The 19,859-nt window shown below is 42.4% G+C and overlaps 2 protein-coding genes and 1 non-coding gene across 3 annotated transcripts; 1 reads left to right on the top strand and 2 right to left on the bottom strand.

Moving 5' to 3' along the window:
• Positions 1–3,712: 3,712 nt before the first annotated feature.
• On the bottom strand, positions 3,713–10,762 carry LOC133424851 (cyclin-Y-like protein 1). The gene is made up of 10 exons (XM_061715386.1): positions 9,981–10,762; positions 9,818–9,892; positions 9,706–9,740; positions 9,520–9,623; positions 9,315–9,350; positions 7,820–7,871; positions 7,625–7,744; positions 7,351–7,517; positions 7,112–7,274; positions 3,713–4,398 (listed from the first exon to the last, which is right to left on the bottom strand). Exons 1-10 carry the CDS (start codon positions 10,138–10,140, stop codon positions 4,282–4,284), a joined length of 1,029 nt encoding a protein of 342 aa, XP_061571370.1. The 5' UTR covers positions 10,141–10,762; the 3' UTR covers positions 3,713–4,281.
• A 979-nt stretch (positions 10,763–11,741) lies between these two features.
• Positions 11,742–11,815, bottom strand: trnai-aau (transfer RNA isoleucine (anticodon AAU)). Its single transcript has one exon. It is a non-coding gene; the product is annotated as a tRNA-Ile (tRNA).
• A 4,716-nt stretch (positions 11,816–16,531) lies between these two features.
• mettl21a (methyltransferase 21A, HSPA lysine) lies at positions 16,532–19,856 on the top strand. Its single transcript, XM_061715412.1, has 3 exons — positions 16,532–16,750; positions 16,831–16,942; positions 19,422–19,856. Exons 1-3 carry the CDS (start codon positions 16,604–16,606, stop codon positions 19,817–19,819), a joined length of 657 nt encoding a protein of 218 aa, XP_061571396.1. The 5' UTR covers positions 16,532–16,603; the 3' UTR covers positions 19,820–19,856.
• The last annotated feature ends 3 nt before the right edge of the window (positions 19,857–19,859 follow it).

Here is a 19,859-nt window from a genome sequence, read left to right as displayed (position 1 = left end):
AGTGCCAGCTCAGCAGCAGACTCAGTGGGGTGGCGGAGTTGTGATGGAAGCTGTGTCATTAGACGCTGGGAGTTTGGATCAGAGACCGGAGATTGGGCATGCACAGGAAAAAAAATTAAAATATAAACAAGATCACACATATTTTTGTTGTTTGTTGAAAAAAAAAAAAAGATTTAAAAAATGTGCAGGAACACGATCCGCCAACTGATGAGCACTCAAGATCAAAAGTGGCCAAACACGTCCTTTTCCCCTAAGAGAACTGTGATTAATGCTCCCCGTTTCTTAACCATATGCAGGCTTTTAATGATGACGCAAAAGTGCATGTTGTGTCTGTTTAACTTCTCATTAAAAGGCTGCAGGATCATAGCAGCGTCTCCCCAGTCCACTTTAATTAGAAGTGCTACTTGCTTTGTCATTCACCTTCATGGCGGGACGGTGGATTCCACATATCCCTCGGGAGAAGTGTCTGTGGTGAATCCACGCGGGACGAGTCGTCAGTGAACGCTGCAATGCTGTCAAAGGGAAGGAAAACCACATTTCAAACAAGGTTCAGCACTTTTCCACGATTCCTGCAGCTGCACTGCAAGTTAATGATGGAATTCCTCCGATGACCCCAGTTACGGTATTTGGGCCACGTCTGATTCATACAACACATGCCATCACGGCCAACATTTGTACGCAGGGCCCATTAAGTTATAAAACAGGGCCCCGTGTATGTGGTTGTCTCAGTTGGGAGCCAAATAAAACACCTATTCATCACCATTTTGAGCAATTTAGATGGAGCCAACATGGAACCCATGAGATCGCATTTCTCTCGCCCACATAACCGTTGCTGGGGCTGAAGTGCCAAAATGATGCCAACATGGCACAGAGGATTCCCGAGGCCACGACCTCTTTAAAGCCTTTGCACAAGGAAATTCTGTCCATCAAGCTATGACGGAAGACCGTTTGTACGGGCTTAATGGAGCCAGTATTTCAGGAAATGTCCAACTAAATACCCCTAAGAACACAGATGAATGTGTTCTCCAGATCTACAGGACTGTCCTTGAAAATTAGAATATTGTGATTTTCTGTAAGGCAATTACAAAAACGGAAATGTCATACATTTTGGATTCATTACAAATCAACTGAAATATTGCAAGCCTTTTATTATTTTAATATTGCTGATCATGGCTCACTCAAACTCAAATATCCTATCTCAAAAAATTAGAATATTCTGAGAATCTTAATCTTAAACTGTAAGCCATAATCAGCAATATTAAAATAATAAAAGGCTTGCAATATTTCAGTTGATTTGTAATCAATCCAGAATGTATGATATTTTGGTTTTTTTTAATTGCATTACAGAAAATAAAGAACTTTATCACAATATTCTAATTTTCTGAGACAGTCCTGTAAATCGGGGGCTCTATCTCTGGATTAACAGACTGAGGTGATGATTCCCTTTCAGGGTTCATACACATTTTAACCAACAAATTTCCATCTCATTTCCATGACTTGGCAGCAAGTTTCCATGACTATACATGACCTCTAAAACATCAATGTATGAATGAAATATAGGAATAAAACTATAAAAAGTCACCACAGGGGAGATCTAATGCCAATTATGGTTTTATACAAAATAAACATTTGTTTAAACTAACACTGATACATGTTGTATAGTAATCTAATATAACTGTAATAACTAATAATAACCGATCAGCATGATGCGCAAGATGCTCGGCACGTCCCGCGTGAGAACGTGCAAGACTTTTCTATACGAAATATTTATTGATCAATTTTAAATCTACCTTATAGGCTGTTATTACTAAATGTTATCATTAAGTGAGAAAAATAAATTCCATGACTTTTCCAAAACTTTTGGGTTGAACTTGTGTTTCCAAAACTTTTCCAGGCCTTGAAAATGACATTTTCAAATTCCATTACTTTTCCAGGTTTTTTCAAAACGTATGAACCCTGCCCTTTTCTCTTTAGGTGTTCCACGTGGTGTCCCAGTCTCAGTGGATCCCACTCCTCGCCCGTCCTGGATCGGTCTATCCACGGGTGCAAGAGCACAGACGCAAACCCTCGGACTCAGGAAGAACAATGCTGGTCCACTTCTTACTGAGTTTTGTCACATTTTTGAGCAGTACCTTTTCTAACGTACTAGGTTATGCTTTTATCTGCATTCCTGAAGGAAACTATTTGAATACTTTGAAATGAGCAACAGACACGAATACAGCGTGCCGCTGCCAGACACTCAGTCCTCATACCTGCACATTTGCAAAGATGAGCCACATCCTGTGCAGCAGCAGCAGTTTGACATTGTGCAGCTGAATGGTGTCTGATATGAGGAGTGACCTGAGCGCGTGGAGGGTAAACGGAGTGACTCCCCGGTGGGGCCTGCTTGTTCTCTCTAGCCCTCTTTCAGAGTTCAGACAGATCCCATGATGCTCGGAGATTAATGAAGCTGCTCTGGCGCTGTGATCCCAGTACACACACGCAGTCACAAGCACACACACTATTTATCTGAGTGTCAGGGTTTTCATGTGCGTGCACAGCACTGGAATTGTTGCACAGATCAAGCATTTCAAAGGTTAACAGTCCACTCAAGCTGCCCTGCAGTTAAATTGATTTAATAAGCAAAAGTACACGTGGAAGCGTGCAAGACAGAATGATTCAGTTGGAATCAAAATGATCTCATTGGTGAAGCTTGTTTTAAACGATCCAGTCAGGATGCCAGTTTCCATCCCTCACATGGAAGACCCGCTTTATCTTGTGCAGTGCTGGCGATGATATAAGCAAGCTGCAGCAAAGCTGAGAGTCAGGAGGACGATGTCGCATTAACACATGGACCCACAGCATCTCTCACCTGCAGTTGAGGCAGCTGTGCTGCACGGGGCAACACTGCCCCCTTGCGGCCACTGGTGGGTATTGCAATCACACATGATAGTCGTCAAAGAACAAACATCAGCCAACTGGAAAACCCCAGTGACATCACCGTCCTGATTTGGGAGAAGTGTACAGGACTGTTTCAGAAAATGTGAATATTGTGATAAAGTTCTTTATTTTCTGTAATGCAATTAAAAAAAACAAAAATGTCATACATTCTGGATTCATTACAAATCAACTGAAATATTGCAAGCCTTTTATTATTTTAATATTGCTGATTAAGGCTTACAGCTTAAGATTCCCAGAATATTCACATTTTTTGAGATAGGATATGAGTTTTCTTAAGCTGTAAGCCATGATCAGCAATATTAAAATAATAAAAGGCTTGCAATATTTCAGTTGAAATGAATCCAGAATGTATGACATTTTTGTTTTTGTAATTTTCTGAGACAGTCCTGTATATTAATTCATTTTTGATGTGAATAACCTCAAACGCCTACCAGACATGCTAGGCTCTAAAGATCAGAGATGCAGTAGAAGATCATTATTTTCCACATCTTTCTTTTTATCTTTCACTGCATGTCTTAACATTGATGACAATAAGAGGTGGAAATACCCCCACTTTTACTCTTTATTTCGTAAAGTACTTTTTTTGTGTGTAAACATGATTTGATTTGAACACCTGAGCAAGTGCACAACAAGTCAAGTTGTATCATGTCAGAGTTTGAGTCTGTAGTCACCTCCGACACCAGACTGGACCGCGGAGGTGCTAATGTGATCACCGAGCTCCTTCCCTGCAGACGGACAGCATGCTCAAATCCACTGTGAACTTTTGTTGTCCACCTTGAAAGAAAAACACCAGGACAAACGTTCCCACTTGAGCAGCCTCGACTTTAAACAGCAAGTGAAATTTATTTGACATAAATAAAGTCTCATACATTTCACAGCTATAGGAGCCTACATAGTAAGCAAAACATAATCTACTCGTTGTCCGTGTGCAGAACTACGCCACAGGGTAGTTCAAGACAGTTTGTCACGTGAATACAGATGTAGAGACGGCCACAGCTGGATTATATTCCACAAGAGGTTGCATGATGTGGAGAAAAGACGACGGCTGGGTCCTCGACTGGAGTGGCTCCGGGAAGCATCTTCATGCCCGTTTCTCCTCCGACATTCATCACCAAATTACAATGTTTTGAAGATAAAAACATGAAGTTCTTTGTACTGGACACATACTTAATTCATGATATTACAGTGTTATTGGATGCTAAACTGTGTCATTTCATCATATCCAAATTGAACATCTAAACATTTCATAATGAAACCTCACCAGTTGAAGATTTTGATCTACTTTTAAATTGTTTCTAAAAAAAACAAAAGAACGTGACCACCTTCTTGGCTTCTCCAGCCTCAGGACAGCACAGCCTGGGTCTGACGGACGCCCACCAGGTTGTCTGCGCTGACGGATCTCCTCACAGCAGATTTACCCAGGTCCTTGTACCGGTCCTCGCACAGCCTGGATATGGCCTGTAGAGCGGAGCACAGCACCGTTACAGTCCCGTGGTAAAACAAGGAGACAACCTGGCTGGCTGCAGCGTGATGCATACTTGGGCTGGGGATCGATTCAAATGTCAAGAATCGATTCGATTCCGATTCTTAAGATTCAGAATCGATTATCAAGATTTGATTCGATCCGATTCAATTACGATATTGATTTGGGTTAGTGTTATTAAAACAGTTTTTTGACCTGTTGCATGAATTACATGACTGTAGTTGTGCAAAATATTACTACTAGTATTATATTGAGATTAAACAGCAAGTATTGGCAGCTAATGATGCTGTAAGGACCAATCAGCTCCCAGAATGCTGATAGAACTGCTTTCAGAAACATCATGTGGGTCAGAATTATTAAACAGATCCAGGGAGGAAACAGAGACGGATGAAATCGCTTTTATTTTTTCCTACATTTCGTTTTTATTTGTTCCATTTTCGGTCTATTTTGGTTTTTAATTTTTGAGAATTTGGTTTTTAGCATTTTCTACAAATGTAACCCCAAGACAGTATATAAAGTAATGAAATATAGACAATTTATGCAATTATAACTGAACACTAATGTTTTCATACCTTTAAACATATTTAAAGGCAAAAACATGGCACCAGTTATTCTCGTGTCCAACAAAACATTCCTTTTTTGGGGGTAAACAAAAAAATAACCAAAAGTTGTAATGTAATGATGAAAAAATAATACATAAATAAATAAAAGAAAATTAACCCCCCCCCCAAAAAAAAAAAAAATCTTTAGAAATATGAATCGATTTTTAGGAATTAATATGAGAATCGATTTAGAATTGGGAAATCGATTTTTTCAACACAGGCCTAATGCATACATACTGTAGTTCTCTGTTCTGAGTGGTTTTAAGTGTCACAATGAGGATTTCTTACTATGGATGTCATTGTAAGCCCAAGAAAATAAAAAGGGGATGTACGTTTTACTTTTTAAGCCTTAAAGGAGCTTGAGGCCGGATTGTGGCAGGATTTATGAAAAAAATCCGTATACATTTTAAGTTTTCTAGTAATAATGTCAGATGAAGCGTTCCAAACCAAAAAGAATGAGCCCTCTAGTGTATCTCTCCTTTGCCTTGAACAGGCTGTGTGCTGCAAAATGTGCTGCAATTCGGTCCCGAATTTCCCGCGCTGTCCTGTGGATGAGACGTCACATGACACTGCATGCACGTTCTCCCCGTTCTCCCATGCCGGCTTCACTGTTGGCTGCAGTACCCCCAACGGCCGTCGTGGTGAAGGGTGGCGCTAGAGAGTCTCATTTCTTAAAAGGAGCCTCAAGCTCCTTTAATAAACAGCATGTCTGTGTTGCTGAATAACCGAGTCCAAGCTTGGAGAGGTGATTAGATTTAATACATCTGATCACTTGACCATTTACCCTGGATTAAAAGTATCTGGCGTCTTGTGGTCATTTGTAATAATTAGAGGATTTCTGTGATTTTAAGCCAGTGTGAACTGGCTGAGATTAGCAAAAGTAGCATTTACTCTGAAAATCACCGGTCCAATTTCAGCCGGCACCGAGGCCATGACATCATTTTAATCCAGAGTAATTCAGGGATTTGCTGCAAAAAAAAAAAGTCACTTTTTTGCCTTTTTCCTGACATAATTATGACCGCTGCAGTACGTCGTGTCACATTAAGACTTTATCCACCTGTATCTCACACAGCATAGCGGTACACTTTTGGAGGATATGCATAAAGAAATAAATCAACATTAAGCTTCACACCGAGTCCAGAAGAGCCACAATGAGATGATGCTGCATCACACACTAAGAAACACATCTTTCATCAAATTCAAAACAACTGACCACGCTGCTTTAGGCTCCAAATGTACTGTTACCATGGCAACGTAAACACACGGACCAGTTTCGGATTTTTTGTCACTTGTCAAAATCTGGTGTGTCCCCACTGAAATCTAACTGCAGAGGGTCTGATCAGACACTTTAAACTCAATATGCAAAGTTTATGTTAAAGGGGAACTATTATGGATCTAATACCTATTTTAAACAGGCCTTGAATGTCTTAAAAACAAGCTTTTGATTGTTTTTGCTAAATAAATTAGAAATTCAGCCTCTGGGCCATGTCTTTATCTTCCCATTCTCTAACCTCATTATCTATGCAGGATTCTGAGTGGGCGGGGCTATGATAATGAGGCTCTGTGCTGATTGGCTGCCTGAATGACGCAATGCACCGCTACAAAAAAAATGGCGGAAGCTCCGGCCGGCGGAGTTAGTTGTGGGCGTGGTTTCACGCATCGGAGGCCAACCTATGTAAATCGCATTTTGGTTACGTAACGACGGGAGCAGAACCTGAACGGCTCGTAGATCCACATCACACTGGACGGCTCATCCGGGCGGCTGTACAGACACTGTAGAATTTAGTTGCTTTCCTCCTTCTCTGAGTTGGCAGGCTCAGGGGAGACCACTTTATATATGTTAAAACAAGAAAAAACCTGTTTTTCATAATAGGTCCCTTTAAAATAAAACCCTGAGCCTCTACCCTACTCTTTTTCTTTATCAATCTAAAATAATTACAAAGGTATAAGTGCAAAACAAATGCAGTTCTCCCACATCTCTGCAACTCTCAGAAAGCTCTCAGTTTGGTCCAAATGACCCTTTTTCATCTTCAACACCAGAACGGCACAAGTAGCATTCTCTGAAACTGAATCTCAAAATACTCACTTCCAGTTTTTGGGCCCGTTTGTTGCTGAGCGGCTCCAGAGGGAAACTGAGGTTGTTGTCATCAGCCAGCGACCGCAGATCAAAGTAATACTTGGCGTAGACGCTGGCTGGGACGTTGATGTTGAACTGCAGAAGCTCAAGGAAGTGCCGCTCCATCTCGTTCCTGCATCACATAGCAGGTATTGTTGTGAAGATGTTACAAATACCTGAGCTTCCCCAGGACGAGGAGCAACACTCACATGTCCTCCACGGCGATGTCTTTGAGGATCTGGCAGTAGTCCACATTCCACACGGCCTGATCGTCCCAGACCTTGGAGGCCAGCAAGATGGCGCCGAGAACGATGCGCTTCCAGTTAGAAGGACAAATGTCCATCTCAGCGTACGTCAACAGCCGTTCCAGGTAAACCTAACAGCACACGTGCGTCAGTTCAGAGCAGCTATGAGTACAGGACACGTCTGCACGGAGACAGCAGGCCTGAAGGTTTCACGTGTCCAACCAGGCGGCACACTCACCAGCGTGACGATGGCGCACTCAGCAGTGAGCTGCGCGGAGCTGAAGAGCGTCCTTATGAAGCGGTAGATGAGTTTGTGCTCCGGGTCCACCACTGAATAGTCCTCTGGGATCTTGTCTCTCTGTTGGGAGGAGACTCATCGTCACTGCTTCATCAGCACATGAAACACCAGCGCAGCATGTAGCCAAACACTCACCGACAGAGGGTGCTTCTTCTCATCGAATATCTCCAACGAGCGGTTGGAATCTCTGCAGAACACAAGAGGGCAAACGTTAGTGGACCTTACCACAATACACTGAAGTGTGCTCACTTATCAACAGGCATTTAATACCGTTTAATATCATCACCTGTGGTCCATTTTCTCGCTTTTGTTTTAAATTGGAAGATAAAAACCGATCTATGCATCAAAAATCCATATTGAAAGATCCTAATAAATAAAAATCATCTGACTGTAGTGTCTAAGTATTAGAAAAGTCAAACTTCAGAAGGGGGAGAACATTTTTTTTTTAACCTTTATTTAACCAGGAAAAGAAACTCATTGAGATTAAAATCTCTTTTGCAAGGGTGTCCTGGCCAAGAGGCAGCACAAGATTTCAGATATTAAAATTTACAGAGGTGTGATGTGAAATATTAAAATCAAATGAAACAAAAAATGGAAATCATTTAAAACAGTTACAAATCAGAGATGCTGTCTCAAGTGCACTCATTCTGGACTTAAAATCACTCAATGGAGTAAGTTCTGTTATTTTTAGATCCTTTTGAATTTCAATTTTGTTCCATGTATAAGGGGCAGAGTATGTTATTGCTCTTTTTCCTTGCTCTATGCGCACACATGGAACAGAAAGCAATAAAAAATAATAAAATAAAAATAATAACAATAAAAAAAGCCGACTGGGCAACAGTACTACCCAGAATTCAGCTTGTGGAGTTTTTTTGCACCATTCTTCCTTACAATGCTGCTTTAGTTCATTCGAAGTTTGTGGGAGTTTGCTTACGCACACCTCTTTTAAAAAGGTCCCACCAAGGCATTTTAATTGGGTTGAGGTCCAGACTTTGGCCAGACCCATTTTCTTGCCAGTGTGGTTTTCCCCCTCTTAACCACAGCCGTCTGACACCCTCACGTTCATCTCTAGAAGGCCCTCGTTTACAGACTTCATGCTCGACCTGCTGAACAACCTTGACTGCAGTTCTTTAGAGTGGTGGAAGAGACATTTATACTGAACGTTTGCCTTTGTGTTTTTTATCAAACGCAGAATTGGGCATTAAGGTCCAACAGCTCTACTCTGGACAACATTGGTCCATGAAATCTCGTAGTTTATTTAGAGACAGTTCTGCAAACTTCAGTCTATTGCCCATGTTCTTTTTAGACAGACGAGGCTTTCCTCTGGCAAACTTTTCAAAAGATCTAATTTTGCTGTCAAGGACATTCCCATGAAACACGTCACAGATACCTATAAAGTCTGAGTTGGAGCTCATCTTCCATAATACTAAAACCTAACATTTACCCGTTTTTCCATGTCTCTCTACACACACACACACTACAATTCTGATTAAAAAGCCACTTTTAGGATTAAAAGTAGAGATGCTAACTTTTTTACATTAGGGCATCTCTGAAGACCACACTACTAAACAACCAAACAAGGCATCCTACAAGAGCTGTCACCCAGGACATCTTTTTAAACTTTTCTTACCTGTTTTTTATGTGATAGTATATGGCCAATGCAACGCTGAAAGAGACAGAAGATCAACACAAAAACATTTAATGCTTGTCTTTATGCAGGCAACAGATTCTTTGATCTTGCATTTTCATATTTTGAGTAGATTTTATAGTTAAAACCGTCACAATAATGAAGTGTAGTATGAGGAAATGGAGAAGACTGAGGCGAAATCTCTTACCATTTGATGGTGCTCTTGAGGTTTGGTTGACTGACTGTGCTGTCGTCAATGAAGATGGTGGAGCAGGAACTGTACTTTTTGGTCAGCGGCCCCGGGGACGTGTGCTGTAAAAACAGTACTGCTGCTTACTACAAATTTTATTCAACAACAAAGTGCTCATCAAATGCAAAGTGGCCTGTCACTTACGTGGTTCAAATAGTTGCTTTTCCTTTTCTCGCGCACTGTAAAAAGAAATGTATGAGGAATGCAGAAATAAAGCAAATCAACATGCCAACATCCTTGATGGAGAAGCGCTCACCATCCGTCTGGGATTTGTTCAGGAAGAGGGTGCTGGCTCTGGGGTGGTCCGATGGATTTTCCTCCTGGGCCAGTTCTAAAGGAGAGCAAGCAAAAACCACAGCATGAGACAACGCGCCAACATTCCCCAGACACTCAGCAAGATCAAATCGATCTTTCCGCACCATCAGGGAGCTCCCTGTCGCTGATGTGCTGCAGGTAGGTGCCGGTGTCCTCGCTCACGTCCTCGGTGGTGGTGATGAGACACTCGTCCAGCTCCACCTGCCTCCTGGTGATCTTGGGGCTCTCTGACGGAGAGATGCAGCAGGACACGGATCCTCCCATGCTGTGACCTACAGTGACCTGCTACTCCCACAGCTGCTCCATACAACTATGGAGCCTTTAGACTGGCTGCAGGGCCAAAGCTCACCCTAAACCTCAGATAGGCAGAGTTTCACAATACCATTGTACCTTAAATTAGTTTGATAATAACAGTAAACATGCATTTGAGTGATTCAACTTATTATTTAATGTGTGTATAATACATTTAAAAGCTGAATGGGCTCCAGGTGGAGTGAGTGAATGTGTGTGAGACTAAGACACTCCCAGGGCGGGTGCCCAGCATAACACCGGCACACTTTTACACCAATTCCAGGTGAATACTTTCGGAATTAAGTGATATCAAGTCATTTTTTACGGTTTGGGACCGAAGCAGACGAAGTCACCAGCTCCTCTCTCCTCCTCCATTGCTAGCATCCGCGCCTCAATCCATTCCTGGCTTCTCCTGCACAAATCCCTCCATCGTGGCTGCAGATAAACACTCACAAGCCACAAGTCAGTCTCTCCTACCGGGGTAAAATATCACCAGGTGAATAAGACCCCGGGCGCTGTCGATGGAACCGCAGGGTGTCGGCTGTTAAGCAGAGAGCCAGCGTTAGCTTTCATCTCGTCGCATTTACAACAGGGACGACTCTGGAACGCTTCCGGCTCGGGCTTTTCAAAATAAAAGGAGAGCTTACAGGTCAGAAGGCGAGGCAAGGCAAGTTTATTTGTAGAGCACAATTCAACACAAAGTGATTCAAAGTGCTTTACATCAACATTAAAAGCGGCAAGATGCAATTAAACAGTAAATAACAAATAAAATGATAATAAAAGAGTTAAAATAATAAAAAGCACAAGTTGTTAAAAAGGAAGGGCAGTAGAGTACAGCAGGTAAGTATTTAAAGGGGACCTATTATGGCATCTAATACCTATTTTAAACAGGTCTTGAATGTCGTAAAAACAAGTTTTTGATTGTTTTTGCTAAATAAATTAGAAATTCCGTCTCTAAGTCATGTCTTTATCTTCCCCGTTTCTAACCTCCATCTCTATGAGGGATTCTGAGCGGGCGGGGAGGCTATGATAATGATGCACTGTGATAATTGGCTGCCTGATGCGATGACGCGATGACGCGAATGACCGCTACGAAAAAATGGTGGAAGCTCCGGCCGGCGGAGTTAGTTGTGGGCGTGGTTTCACGCATCGCTCCCGTCGTTACGTAAAGACGGGAGCAGTATCTTATCGGCTCGTAGATCCACATCACACTGGACGGCTCATCCGGGCAGCTGTACAGACACTGCAGAATTTGGTTGCTTTCCTCCTTCTCTGAGTTGGCAGGCTGAGGGGAGACCACTTTATATATGTTAAAGCAAGAGAAAATGTGTTTTTGATAATAGGTCCCCTTTAAATCTGAACAAAGTTCATCACAGTCGATTGATTGAGATTGATCGGGTCATTCTAAAGCCATTATTCTTGAAGTTTTTGTACTCATTGTGATGAAGAGCCATTGTCACTCATACGATTTGAACGGTTGTCCTGACAACATTTTACCAATTTTTGTCGTAGTCAGAACGATATCCTCCAGACCCAAACCCACCTGTTACTGCACTCCCCAAAACAGCTCAGAGTGGCCCGTACGGGGATCGAACCCGCGACCTTGGCGTTATTAGCACCACGCTCTAACCAACTGAGCTAACCGGCCACATCTGCAGGATAATACATGTCATCTTAAATGACTCACTGCCAATACATTCACCAGCTGTGAAGCACAGTGGTGGAGGAATGGTGGTTGGGGAATTAAATACCCCAGAAGATTCTGACTTGTCTTTATAGATATAGCCCCTCGAACTGTCTGTTTAAGGTATACTGCTTAAGAAATGTTTTTAATATGAAGAAATTGATAATTGACTCATTCAGCCTCTGAACCATGTCTTTATCGTCACATTCTCTAACCTCATTACCTATGAGGGATTCTGAGTGGGTGGGGCTATGATAATAAGGCACTGTGCTGATTGGCTGCCTGATGCGATGACGCGAATGACGCGATACACCGCTACGAAAAAATGGTGGAAGCTCCGGCCGGCGGAGTTACCGTGTCCTAACACTGTGTCCTAACTGCATGCGATGCGAGTGAGCATCAGCGACAAAATCAATTCCATTGCTTTATTTTCTATTGGACTGTCCTAACCGGCCCTAGCGACGCAGCGCGGCGCAGCCATGCGCCGCGCCGTTTTGAACTGGCCGTTTCCTGCCGCTCGCATTGAAAGCCGGTTGAAACGCTGTAGGAAACAGTCACGGATGAGGAACGGCTGATCCAGTTAGTTGAAATGAGAAGTTATCTCTATGATTCCTCCTCATTTCACTACAAAAACCTCAATAAAGTGGCAGCTGCTGGAGGGAGATGGACAGAGAGCGTCCGATGTCACGCAGTGTTACGATAGTCGGACGCTCTCATGCAGTTACACGGTTTTATAGTTGTGGGCGTGGTTTGCATTTTGGTTACGTAACAAAAATGCGCAAATCTGAATGGCTCGTAGATCCACATCAGACTGGACGGCTCATCCGGGCGGCTGTACAGACACTGCAGAATTTGGTTGCTTTCCTCCTTCTCTGAGTTGGCAGGCTGAGGGGAGACCACTTTATATATGTTAAAGGAAGAGAAAACGTGTTTTTCATAATAGGTCCCCTTTAAACGAAACTTCGAAAATTTCTGATCCCTTTTAAAGTAAGGTGCACTTGATTGTTTTTTCTTTTTTTTTTATTGGTGTTTAAGGTGTAAAAGTGTTCACAGAGTACCCTACCGCAGTGTTCGGCATGGGGCCGGGATTAAAAGGGAATGGCTGGTACGTGTAGCTCATTCACTCGATGAAGACATGGGTGGCCGTCCTTTTATCTGCAACTGGTAAAAAATACAGACATAAAACCAGAGCATCATCAAACAATGGAACACCCGCCTGCTGTGATCATAGTCCACTGCACTGGGAAAGGGGCTAGGTCTTTTCAAGCCATATTATTCAGCTATGTTAACTTTGTCATGGGTAGTTTAAGCTCTGAGTCTTCTCTTCCAGTTGTGCTGAGAAATACTCAAGTTTTGCGGCTTCAATTTACCAAACAGCGCTCTCTGGTGGCCAACTGAAGCCATAGCAATATCAAGAGAGCGACTGAAGCACTGGCCGTTTCAATCTCAGCAATAAGAGATCAGGGAAAAAAGACTGTGTGGAGTACAACTAAGTTCTCTGTCAAAAGGAGTAGGAAATGTGTTTTTAAAAACCCGGTATACACTCACCCACACCTCCTTCTTCTGGCTCAAACCCAGACATTAGAAGCTGGCACTGTCTACAAACACACATCATCACATGAATGTGTGCAATATGGAGTGTAGCCTTTTGATTTGGGATTTCAGTTTAGCAAATCTTTAGCCATTATCAGTTCCTCGTCAGTCATCACTTGGTTGTGAAGCTTTGTGCGAGCACACTGGTGATGTGGCTGAACTGAAATAGAGACAGAAATGTATTTCATATTCAGACAGACCTCGCGACCCCTTGTTGGAGCTAAGTGGGCACGTGCAAAACAAAGGAAATGTATTGGGAGAAAAAAAAGGTCATACCTTTGCTGGACTCTATACACAAACATAAACAATTGTGGATAGACCACATGAAGGACGGAGGTTTCCATCATCACTGACATCAGCTAACGATACAGCATATATTTTATAACCTCCTCTGAAGAACCTGAAGTTGACGTACCTCGAGTCGTAAAAAAATATCCACCAAATATACAGAGTGGAAATGGACACAGTGGATTCGTATTTTTCTCTGTATTTTGATCACATTGATACTACTATTCCCGCTGTCATTTATCAGACGCTTTTATGCAGAGCGACTTACATCTGAGAGAACACAAGCAAGGAATCACATAGGAAGGTCCAGCTGGATCAGTGCTGGTCAGACTGCGGAGAGTCCAGTTGGACACAGGTGCTGCCATGCCAGTGCTTGAGGATTTTTTTTCCCCACCCAACACAACAGTCCCTTTCTTCAGTAGAACTAGGTCTTAAATTCAACATCACACTATCATCTTGGCATACATGCATGCAGCTTTCTCAGTGCTGAGTCCTGTAAAGAGCTGCACAAATCTAACTAATTCTGATGAGCAGAGAAGTTAAGTAAATGCACAGTTGGTTGAAGACCAGACGTGCTGCTGCATTCTGGATCATCTGCAGAGGTTTCACTGAGCATGCAGGAAGGCCGACCAACAAGGAATTACAGTAGTCAATGCGTGAGATGAGCAGAGCCTGAACCAAGAGCTGTGTCATATGTTCGAATCGGCAAGACCGGGAAACCGAGGCAACATGGTCCTCAAAGGTCAGCTGGCTGTCTAAAATGACACCAAGATTCCTAGCAGAAGACGTGGACACAAGTGTCGTAACTGCACGCTTATCTGAGGAGGTAAGGAATGGCTGGCTGGACAGACAATAAGCTCAGTCTTGGACAGATTTGGCTGAAGGTGGCGGTCCTTCATCCATGCAGAGATATCAGTCCCACCCACGTCACCAGCACATTGAATTATGGCAGACGTTTCAGGTCTCTGAATGCTCGGACTAACAGACTTAACAATTGTTTTGTTCAAAGGCTATAATAACAGTGCTTAACACCGCAAATACCTTTATCTATAAATCTCCATCTGTGTTATAGTAATGACATGCAAGGAACATGCACTCACCACCACCTTTTTCTTATAATCAACAAATGTGCTGCTGAATTTCAACGTCTGCTTATTTGCCTGTCTTTGCTCAGGGTCTCTGCAATCTACTGTTTTTTTGGTTTTGTCTCCTTAAACTGCTACGGTGTCTGTGTGTGTAGTCTTATCGTTTTAAATGTGTCTTTTTATTCTTTATTATTTATTGGTTTGTTATTCTGCACTTTAAGGGTTTGTACTGCCAATTTCGTTGTACTGGTACAATGACAATAAAGACAATTAATCCCAATTCTAAAAGCAGGGGGCAATACACCATAAATACTGACAGAAAAAAAATATAGGTAAAGCATGAACAAATTGGACAGTGGGCTTGAAGAAAGTGTATTGATACTTAAAACAGTTTAACTATGGTGACCTGATTTGTAATTATAATAGTGAAAAAGCAGATCTGCATGCTCAAGCCACACCACCACAAAATAGTGGTTCATTATTCAGGAGAGTATATCATTTTCCAACACTTTAGAACTAGATTGACACCACACGCTATCTATTATGTCAAGTAAAGTTCATAAACGTTTCTGAACATGTAGTGATGAGTGTTGGCCAGCATCACCTGCTATGACCTGTCCTCCTCCCCTCCTGCACCACCACGGCGGCGGAACCTCACTTTCACTGTCTGGCGACACTGTGTTGGTTATATGTCTGCTCTTAGCAGCATCAGTTGCTTTTCTTTTTCTTTTCCCTGTTTTACTGCACCGCCTTTATCGTTTTTTGGCCGGTGTTCTGCCATTTTTTCCTGCTTTGCCAAAAAAAGCTACCTAATGGGTTTCTACCTTTGTAGAGCTACAATTTTACTGTGTTTTACTCCCTAAACCACTTATTTTCCCCCCAATTGGTCCTTGTCGCTTGCCAGGCCGTCATTGTGAATAAGAATGTGTTCTTAATGACCTGCCTGGTTAATTAAAGGCGAATCACTGAATGAATATCAAATAAAGCGATAAAACTGGGTTTTTCTTTTTCTCTTTATCGCATAATGTTCACAAAGTGTAATGCAATTCAGTGTAGTGTATTTTGAAGGATCAAATACTCAACAACATCCCATATTATCAATTTTACATGGCAATCAAACTTTGAAAATCGATTGTGCGCATGCGCAGCACCACAAAGTAGCATTTCTCGGCAGGTAGCAAGGATTGGCAGAACACCTGGCCCATTACTGACCCATACCTGTCAAGTCTCCCGTTTTGGCCGGGAAACTACAATATTTTACCTCTCTTTCCCGTCGTCCTCCCGTATTAGTATTTCCCCTTAAATTTCCCGTTTTATAATATCATAATTTTTAAACCGCATACTGAATTGTCACTAGCCTCGCAAGAACTGCCACCTGCTGCAGCCTGGGTCGCAGACCTCGCGAGATTAGTAGCAACAACGGGAGCAAACTCGGAACAACAAATCAGAGATGGATGGATGTGAAGAGAGAGAAGATATTTCTGCTAAAAAAAGAGAAGACTTCGTGTAAATATTTCTAAAATGGGAACCCGAATTTACTTTCCTAGAGAGGAGCAGAATGGGGCTCAGTTACCCGCTCGGAAAGATTTGTAACTGCGTTTTTAGTGTCGCACGGGGGAAGAACCGATGTCAGCGCTGTGTAATAACAGAGTCGTTTTGTTTGAAATCCACTAGATGGCAGTAATGAGCCGTTAAATCCACCTTAAAGTACAAGAAGAAGAGCTACACAAACCAGGGGCTTTGGTCCAATAAAGTATGTACTACTAACCTGTACATCCACTGAAACATGGCTCTGGTTCCCTACACCGGCAGCTCGGTCCCGGGTCTGTCCAGGCTGCACGGTTCTACAGCGCGGCTCCGCTTCGCGGGCCGGGACCTGAGCCTGCAGCAGGACTGGGAGAAGAGCGGGGTGGCGGCGGTGGTGTGGGACGCGGTGAGAGGGAGACACACCTGTATTATTATCATCCTCATGTGGAAACATCAAATCAAACGTGTATGGTGTTTGTTTTGCAGGCAGTTGTCCTGTGCATGTATCTGGAGCTGGGGAAAGTGGAGTTGGAGGGGAAGCGGGTGATTGAGCTGGGAGCTGGGACTGGACTGGCGGGCATCGTCGCTGTGCTGCTGGGTGAGCTCCCGTCTCTACCACCACAGGTGTTGTGCCAAAAAGTGATTGCCTGCCAGAATCTGATTTCTGGCCGCGGGAGCGCGCACAGCAGCCCGTTGAGCGATGGTGCTAAAACGTCAGATTTTCAGATCATGAAGCTCAAGAATGAGATCAAGTCATATTTAGGCAGAAACAACTTTTCATTAACTGTATTTGGCCTTCAATCAATTTTTGGCAAGTGAAAATGCCTATTTTGTGTTGTAATGGTCCTTTAAAAAAGTTAAAAGCAATCCTGTGAGCTCTAGTGTTTATATTATGAAGCTCAAGAATGAGATCAAATCATATTTAGGTAGAAACAACCTTTCACTAACTGTATTTGGCCGTCAATCAATTATTGGCAGGTAAAAAGACCCATTTTCAGGGGAGGAATCAGATTCTGGCAGGCAATCACTTTTTGGCATGACACTGGTATCTACCACCGGTTTATAAACCTTGGAATCTTCAAAAACAGATCCTCCACATCGTGTCTACGGCAGGAAAATGCTTAAAGGCTGATTTATATTATATCTATGCCGTCGATTTAATGCAGAACCATAATTTAGGCTTTAGTCTTTGAGCGAGTACAGAGCCGATCCTAGCTTTTTGGAGGCCCCGAGCCAGATGTGCTCAGGGGCCCTACTTGGAGAGAGAAGTCTCTAATTAAGGAGTTTAAACTTTTTAAGATGATTCGTGGTAATATATGAATATGTTACCCTTTAAGAAGAAAACAGACTTGATCTTTAAATAGAAAATGCATGCAAATTTTAGAGCCATAAAATACATAGAAAACATGATAGAAAAAAAATAACTTAAAACAATGCACTTTACATAAAAGCCTGTTTTTAAAAAGGTAGGTTTTTAGTTGGCGTTTAAAAGAGCTCACAGACTCAATAGATCTAAAAGTTGCAGGCAGAGCATTCCAAAATTTCGCGGCCATAACCTTGAAAGCTCGGTCACCACGAGTCTTAATGCGGGTGCAAGGGATCGCCAGTAAGTTCTGCATATTTGATCTCAGCGGGCGAGCAGGTGAATACAGTGAATACAGCTCCAGTAGGTCGTGTAGGAGCAGCACAAGGCAGACACCATTTAAAATGACCCATTTCCTCATTTATCCCTAAATATGCTGAAAGAGAAAGCCTTTCACTTTTTCACTCCTGCGTCCTCTTTGTCAGATTTCAAAGATGTCAACAGGTATTTGTCAACATCTGGACTCAAGGACAAATGCTCTCATTTTCTGATGGTCACAGTTTTTGATGTCATCAAAAGTCATCACCATGCTGTAACACGAAGGAAAGTGAATAAAACTCCTAATGATTGATTTCATGTAAACTCTGTGGTCTACTTGTGAATAAAAAAGATACAGAGCAAATTTAATGCAACCTATTTATTTTCTCCTGTAGAATTTCAATGGTATAAAAAACAAAAAAAAAACAACTAAAATGGCATGAATGGCAACACAATTCAACGCAACTTAAAATTATGTTTAACTTGTCTTATTATTTCATTTTATACAATAACTTAAAAAGTCATGTCAAGGGTTGTAGTTAAACGTTTATGCAAATAGGAAACTCTGGAAGAAATTATGGATTTGTTTCCATTTGTCATTCCGGCCTTGACGGGTCGACATCTCCGCTTTCTTACGACTGCTGCCGTAACTTTTTATTTTTTGCAAAATTAATTTCAACATTCATGTTGGGCTGTTTGAAAGCGATCCAGCAGCCGTCGTGAGGTCGTAATATTACCATAATGCTGGAAGCTGGTCATCTGTGGAATTTCTGTTTTTAAGTCAGTATGCAATAGTGGCATTTTATACAGTTTACAAAAATGGTTATAGTGTCCGAAACAGGGTTCATACACATTTTAACCAACAAATTTCCATGACTTTTCCATGACTTGGCAGCAAGTTTCCATGACTATACATGACCTAAAACATCAATGTATGAATGAAATATAGGAATAAAACTATGTAAAAAGTCACCACAGTGGAGATCTAATGACAATTATGGTTTTATACTAAATAAACATTTGTTTAAACTAACACTGATATACACTGTACCAGCACTATGTTGTAGTATATGTTGTATAGTAATCTAATATAACTGTAATAATAACTGATCTGCATGATGCGGAAGATGCTAGGCAAGTCAGCGTGAGAACCATAATACATCCATGGTGAGAACGCGCAAGACTTTTCTATACGAAATAAAGATACATTTTAAATCTACCTTTTATAGGCTGTTATTACTAAATGTTATCATTAAGTGAGAAAAATAAATTCCATGACTTTTCCAAAACTTTTGGGGTGAACTTATGTTTCCAAAACTTTTCCAGGCCTTGAAAATGACATTTTCAAATTCCATGACTTTTCCAGGTTTTTTCAAAATGTATGAACCCTGCCGAAAGTAAATTTTGGTCGTTAGATTACTTTGATTGACCAGCATCACCATGGCTCCTCCTCTAGGAGCCCACGTGACCATCACGGACAGAGAACCAGCGCTGGAGCTGCTCTCGGCCAACGTGAGGACCAACCTGCCCCAGCACCTCCACGAGTCGGTGGTGGTGTCCGAGCTGACCTGGGGGGAGCGGCTGGACCGCTACCCGTCCGGAGGCTTCCACCTGGTCCTGGGAGCCGACATCGTCTACCTGGAGGACACGTTCCCGGCTCTGCTGCGGACGCTCGGCCACCTGAGCTCCGACTCCACCGTGGTCCTGCTGGCCTGCAGGATCCGCTACGAGCGGGACACGGACTTTCTGAGCATGCTCAGGCAGCAGTTCAGCGTAGAGGAGGTTTACTACGAGGAGCAAAGGGACATCCATGTTTACAAGGCATGCAAACTTCCACCTCACAGGGATTTATGACAAACACCACCCCCTTTCTAAATAAAATGTTTCAAAATCA

This window comes from Cololabis saira, chromosome 24, assembly GCF_033807715.1.
Source record: "Cololabis saira isolate AMF1-May2022 chromosome 24, fColSai1.1, whole genome shotgun sequence".
NCBI classification, from domain to species: Eukaryota; Metazoa; Chordata; class Actinopteri; order Beloniformes; family Belonidae; genus Cololabis; species Cololabis saira.
The sequence above is the reverse complement of the archived record's forward strand: the minus strand, read 5'-3'. Positions and strand labels throughout refer to the sequence as shown.

What these genes read in the sequence shown, in the direction of transcription:
- LOC133424851 (XM_061715386.1), bottom strand. Translation starts at nt 10,140, where the DNA reads ATGGGAGGATCCGTGTCCTGCTGCATCTCTCCGTCAGAGAGCCCCAAG. An exon ending in GAACAAATCCCAGACGGATG is followed by an intron (nt 9,741 to 9,817) that starts GTGAGCGCTTCT and finishes TTCTTTTTACAG; the next exon opens with TGCGCGAGAAAAGGAAAAGC. An exon ending in AGAAGAAGCACCCTCTGTCG is followed by an intron (nt 7,745 to 7,819) that starts GTGAGTGTTTGG and finishes TCCTCCCAACAG; the next exon opens with AGAGACAAGATCCCAGAGGA.
- mettl21a (XM_061715412.1), top strand. Translation starts at nt 16,604, where the DNA reads ATGGCTCTGGTTCCCTACACCGGCAGCTCGGTCCCGGGTCTGTCCAGG. An exon ending in CGGCGGTGGTGTGGGACGCG is followed by an intron (nt 16,751 to 16,830) that starts GTGAGAGGGAGA and finishes TTTGTTTTGCAG; the next exon opens with GCAGTTGTCCTGTGCATGTA. An exon ending in CATCGTCGCTGTGCTGCTGG is followed by an intron (nt 16,943 to 19,421) that starts GTGAGCTCCCGT and finishes CTCCTCCTCTAG; the next exon opens with GAGCCCACGTGACCATCACG.